The 4,870-nt window shown below is 57.6% G+C and overlaps 1 protein-coding gene across 1 annotated transcript; it reads right to left on the bottom strand.

Moving 5' to 3' along the window:
• Nucleotides 1-767: 767 nt before the first annotated feature.
• SERPIND1 (serpin family D member 1) lies at nt 768-3,512 on the bottom strand (the record flags this gene model as incomplete). Its single annotated transcript, XM_044684438.1, has 2 exons — nt 2,645-3,512; nt 768-1,041 (listed from the first exon to the last, which is right to left on the bottom strand). Coding segments are annotated over exons 1-2 (1,142 nt in total), but the record flags the coding sequence as incomplete, so codon positions are not given.
• Nucleotides 3,513-4,870: the final 1,358 nt, after the last annotated feature.

Here is a 4,870-nt window from a genome sequence, read left to right as displayed (position 1 = left end):
TCTTCCCCTTCCTTCCTCCCTCCCTCTGTTCATTGAATTGAATGTCTCCTGGTCCTGCCCTTCCTCCTCTGCTCCAGGGTCAGGCCTGCTGGGGCCCTCAGTGGGTTCTTGGGTGTCAGAAGCCTTCTTAAGGGACCTTCCTAACATGTGGCTTCCAGCCATGAGAGGACAGCAAGACCAGCCTCTCAGATGGTCTCTCCATCAATCCTAATTTAGTTTTGGGCTGAATCAGATATTTTGCACATAGCAGAAGCCCCAGTGAGGAAACTGCCCCATCCCTAGTTACAGATGGGCCCCTGCTCAGCTCCTTAGAGCCCTAGAAGTGGTGAGGCCTGAGAGTAAAGGCCAGGAGCTGGTGGCGGCTTTGTGACCAGCTGCTCCCCCTTTGGAGACCAGCCCTTCTTGCTGCTCTTGGTCCTTCTGACCTCACTCAGGGTTCAAGAAGGCCTCATGGCCCTCCGCCCTGCTGTCCAGGGAGATTGTCTGCGAGGGTTCAGAAGCTGCAGAAGCAGATTGCTCTGTGCCCCATCCCTCGGGAAGGCCCTTGGTCTAGCTGTCCTGGGGCCTGGTGCTTGTGGCCCCAGCACGGCCCTCCTTTGCCCGCCTCCATGGACAGGCTAATGCCAGGTTCACAGGGATCTCTGGGATCAGATTCTGGGGCTCCTAACAGTATAAGAAGTGTGCAGAATTCTCTGGGGCTCTACCACCTGTGCTGCGTCTAGGGGGAGGGAGGCCCACTCCCCAGAGCCCTGCCACCCCCCACGTACCTGTTGGTCATGCTTTTCTGCCATCTCTCCACCGCCTGTGGGCTGAGCTGGGCCTCCAGGGCCCTCATGCCCGCCAGCTTGTGGGGCATCACGATCAGCATGCTGATGCCGCCCACGTACTGCAGCTGGAGCACATCGCAGTCCAGCTCCTGGTCGTTGGCCACCAGGAAGTTGCCTTTGGTCTGCATCATGGGGACCTTGACCACCTCTTTCTCATTGAGGCGGAAATTAGAGTTATGCGTCATTTCCGCTGGGAATTTGTTCACCCAGGTACCTGCAGAGGCGACAGGAGGGGGGCCGTTGTGCAGGCGATTCTTTCATCCCCACCTCACGGGGGTGAGGATCCGGGTCAATTCTAGGGTGGAAGAGCGGCCAAGGCTGGCTCACACAGCTAGGAAGCGTCTCTGGCCCCATCAGGCTCCTCACCCCCGGCCGCCCCCATAGGAGACTCTTGGGAAAGGAAGAGGCCATGCTGGGGCGGTGGGCAGAGCCGGACCCTGGCCATCGGGAAGTGTGGCCTGCGGACCTGTGTGACCTGGGCCAGTCCTTTCCCCTCTCAGAGCCTCCATTTTATTGTCTTTCAGCGAGGGGGCTGCGGCTGGCCACCACTCTGGAAGGCTATTCCAGCAGCCCCGGGCCGGGCACTCCTTGTTGCCTGCCAGTAAAGTCCAGGCTGCGGGGGGACACAAGGGAATGTTGTACTGAATCCCCTCAACTATCAGCTTCCATAGCTACGGTCATGAGAGGTGAGACAGAGCATTGGGCTCAGGAAAGCAAAGAAGGAAATTCAGGCATCAGGTGGCAGTTTGTATGGAAAAAGAGCTGGGATTTCAGTGGACCAGAAGCTGATGCCACTGCGAGGTACCGGCTCAGCCCCTCTGGCTGCTGACGTTTGTGGAAAAGGGCAGAGATGACGCCTGGCCGGCCCTTCAGAAAGCCCTTTGAGCCAGAGAGCCGTGCGCGTCCGGCCCCTCACAGAGAACACAGAAAGGAAAACACGGACAAAAATGCTGATGTGAGACCGATGGAGACCGGGGGGTGCTGGGCCCCGGCCAGCCGGGCCTCAGGCCGGGAGAGCGATGGAACGCCATCACGCGGCCACAAAGGATGGAGGGGAAGGACAGGGCAGTAAGAAGCCCAGGAAGGGCGTCTCTGCCCCAAAAAACCACTGAAAGACTCGTCTCCACCTCCTGACGGGCCTGACCAGCGAAGCCACTGGGTTTTACTGGACTCTCTTAGCCCTTCCCATCTGTCTTCAAATCGATTCTAAATATTAGTCCCAAGGCAAAAGAGTGGGAAGGGCTAGTGATGGGGGTAAGTGACTCACCCAGGGTCACACAGCTAGGGAGTGTCTGAGTGTCTGAGGAACATGGGGCCTGGAGCTCTATCCACTGAGCTACTCAGCTGCTCCTGACTGTTTTTAACTAGAACTTTATTGTTCCACCCGTAACATTGGAGTTGAGGCAGGGAAAAACGAATGAAAATATGTTCAAATAATCAGAAAACAACCTTTCAAAATAATTGAAAAGTAAGTTGCATTAAAAATTAATGGGGATAACTAGGTAGCTCAGTGGAGAGAGCACCAGGCCTAGAGACAGGAGGGCCCAGGTTCAAACATAGCCTCAGACCCTTCCTAGCTGGGTGACCCTGGGCGAGTCACTTGACCCCCCTCGCCAAGCCCTCAGCGCTCTTCTGCTGTGGAGCCCATACACAGCGCTGATTCTAAGACCGCTGGGGAGTGTCTGAGGCCAAAGGGGGGTTCAGAAAAAAGAAGTGAGCAGGAGGAGATGCTTGTTAGAAGCGGGTTGGATGGGCTCCGCCCCTGGCGTTCTGCTTCGTTCTCTTCATTGGGCCCCCCCCCCCCCCGGCCCAGTTACCTTTGAAGTAGATGCAGTTGAGGATCAGCATCTGGGTGAGGGGCTCGATGCTCCCCAGCGCGTCCTTGATCAGGCCTTTGGTCACCTTCACGATGTGCTCGTTGGCCTTGCTGACGAAGGCCGGCTCCGAGAAGTCGGCGCGCTGGGCCTCGGCAAAGTAATACTCCTTCATCTGGGCCTGGAAGGCCTCCAGGATGGGGATCCGCCTGTGCACGTAGAGCTCGTTCACGGAGCGCAGAGTGTAGCCGAAGTTCCTCCTGAAGAGCCGGTGGGTGAGCTTGCGGAAGAGGTTGTGCACGGTCTGCGTCTCGTACTTGCTGCTGGCGTTCACGAAGTCCTTGAAGTGCAGGGCCGCGTGGACCTGCTCGTGGGTGCTGCCCCCGAGCCCCAGCGAGATCATGGCCATGGCGGTGGAGACCCCCACCGGGGCCAGGAGGACGTTGCCGTTGGCCTCGGCCGCCTCCTTCAGGGTCCGGTACAGGTTGAAAGCGAACTTGGCGTTGAGGATGTTGAGCCTCTGGATGCGGCTCTTGCCCTGGAACAGCTCCAGGAGGTTTCCCGGCTTGGCCTCCGGGTCTGTGGGCGAGACGGCGTCGATGATGTCGATGTAGTCGTCGTCGTCGCTGAAGATTTTCTCCAGGTCCAGGTAGTCCTCTTCCTCCTCCTCCTCCAGCATCAGGTCGTGCGTTACCGTGTTCTCCTCGTGGAAGTCCGCCGGCAGGAGAGGCATGCTCAGGTTGGTGGGCTCCGGTTGCCCCCGTGGCCTGTCCGACGATGGCGATTTTGCCCCATCCTCAGAGGGTCCCCTGGGCTGTGCCCCGGCCCACGTGACTAGGGAGAGGAGGAAGATGTAGAGCCCAAGTTTCATTCTGGCCACCCTGCCATTGGAAGAGAAAAATGAATCCATTAGCATTCTGGCCTCTGGTTTCAAGAAAGCCCCTTCGAGGGTCTAGGACAGCAGGCCCGGCACCCCAGGGCCCAACCAAGAAGGGTGCTGTTGTGGCACCACTTTTCTCAGATGAGGAAGCTGAAGCTGGAACTAGCTAAGCAACTCGTCCTGGGTCCCCCAAGCAGAGTCTGCATCCATGGAGGGAGGTCATGGGAGTTCTCGAAGACTGTGCCAATGGGGCTGGCCAGACTGGGCATCCAGCCTTGGAGGCCCAGCCTAGCTGGCCAGAGGAGCTGAGCCCCAGAGCAGGGGCCAGAAGCTCACTGAGAGCTCCCTCCCTATGGGACGATTCAGAGCCTGGCTCAGGGCCTTGCCCATCACGGCTCCTTGATCCTTCCAGATCCAAGTGTGCTTTTCCCTGGTTCCTCAGGGCTATTTCTGCCCTTGGAGCTCTGGTGCCACAGGGCCCGAAGCTTCCCTGTTTGGAGGATGGGCCTAGTGTTGGGTTCTGGAGAGGGAAGGAGGCAATCCATGGCATAGTTCCCATTCCTTTCTGCATTTCTCAAGGATGTGGAGCCTCGTAGACCCCTCTGGCTCCCTCCATCAGGCCTTAAAACACTGAACGTTAGGCAGCTGGCTGACTTCTTAAACAGATGGGCCCTGTGCAGCCATGCGTGTTAGTGGCATGGGGCACCCTTGGGGCCCAGGGCTCTTCACCCTGAGCTGAGTGATCCCTGGTGGAAGTTCTTCTGGCTCCTTCCTCTTGGGCTTCCTGTTCTCATTCTACATGTTGTAGCATCTCTCCTTGCCCTTGGCTCCCAGCATGCTGGGGGCAGCTGAGCAGCCAGCCACGTTGTCTGCAGTTAGGGCCTGTCCTTTGGTGAGGATACAGAGCTGGACCTTTGTGCTGGCAGCCCCAGGACTCAACTCCCTCAAAAACCCAATATTTCATGGCTCAGGATTCCTTCTCTCCTTCCTCCTGATATTCTCCCATCTCTACCCCAAGACACACATATACTCTTTCTCCCTCCCTCCTTCCTTCTCTCTTCCCCCCTTCTGTCTCTTTTACTCTCTCTCTCTGTCTCTTTCTCTCTGTCTGTCTGTCTCTCCCTCCCTCCATCTCTCTCCTTCTCTCTCTGTCTCCCCCCCTTCCTCTCTTTCTCCCTCCCTACTCTTTCTTCCTCTCTCTCCTCTCTCCCTCTCCCTCTTTCCTTCTTGCCTCCTCTCTCTGTCTCTCCCTCTCCTCTCCCTTTCCCTCCCTCCATCTTTCTCCTTCTCTGTCTCCCCTCTTCCTTTCTCTCTCTTCCTTTTTTCTCTCCCTCCCTCCCTCTCTCTCC

This window comes from Gracilinanus agilis, unplaced genomic scaffold, assembly GCF_016433145.1.
Source record: "Gracilinanus agilis isolate LMUSP501 unplaced genomic scaffold, AgileGrace unplaced_scaffold50013, whole genome shotgun sequence".
In the NCBI taxonomy this organism is placed as follows: domain Eukaryota; kingdom Metazoa; phylum Chordata; class Mammalia; order Didelphimorphia; family Didelphidae; genus Gracilinanus; species Gracilinanus agilis.
The sequence above is the reverse complement of the archived record's forward strand: the minus strand, read 5'-3'. Positions and strand labels throughout refer to the sequence as shown.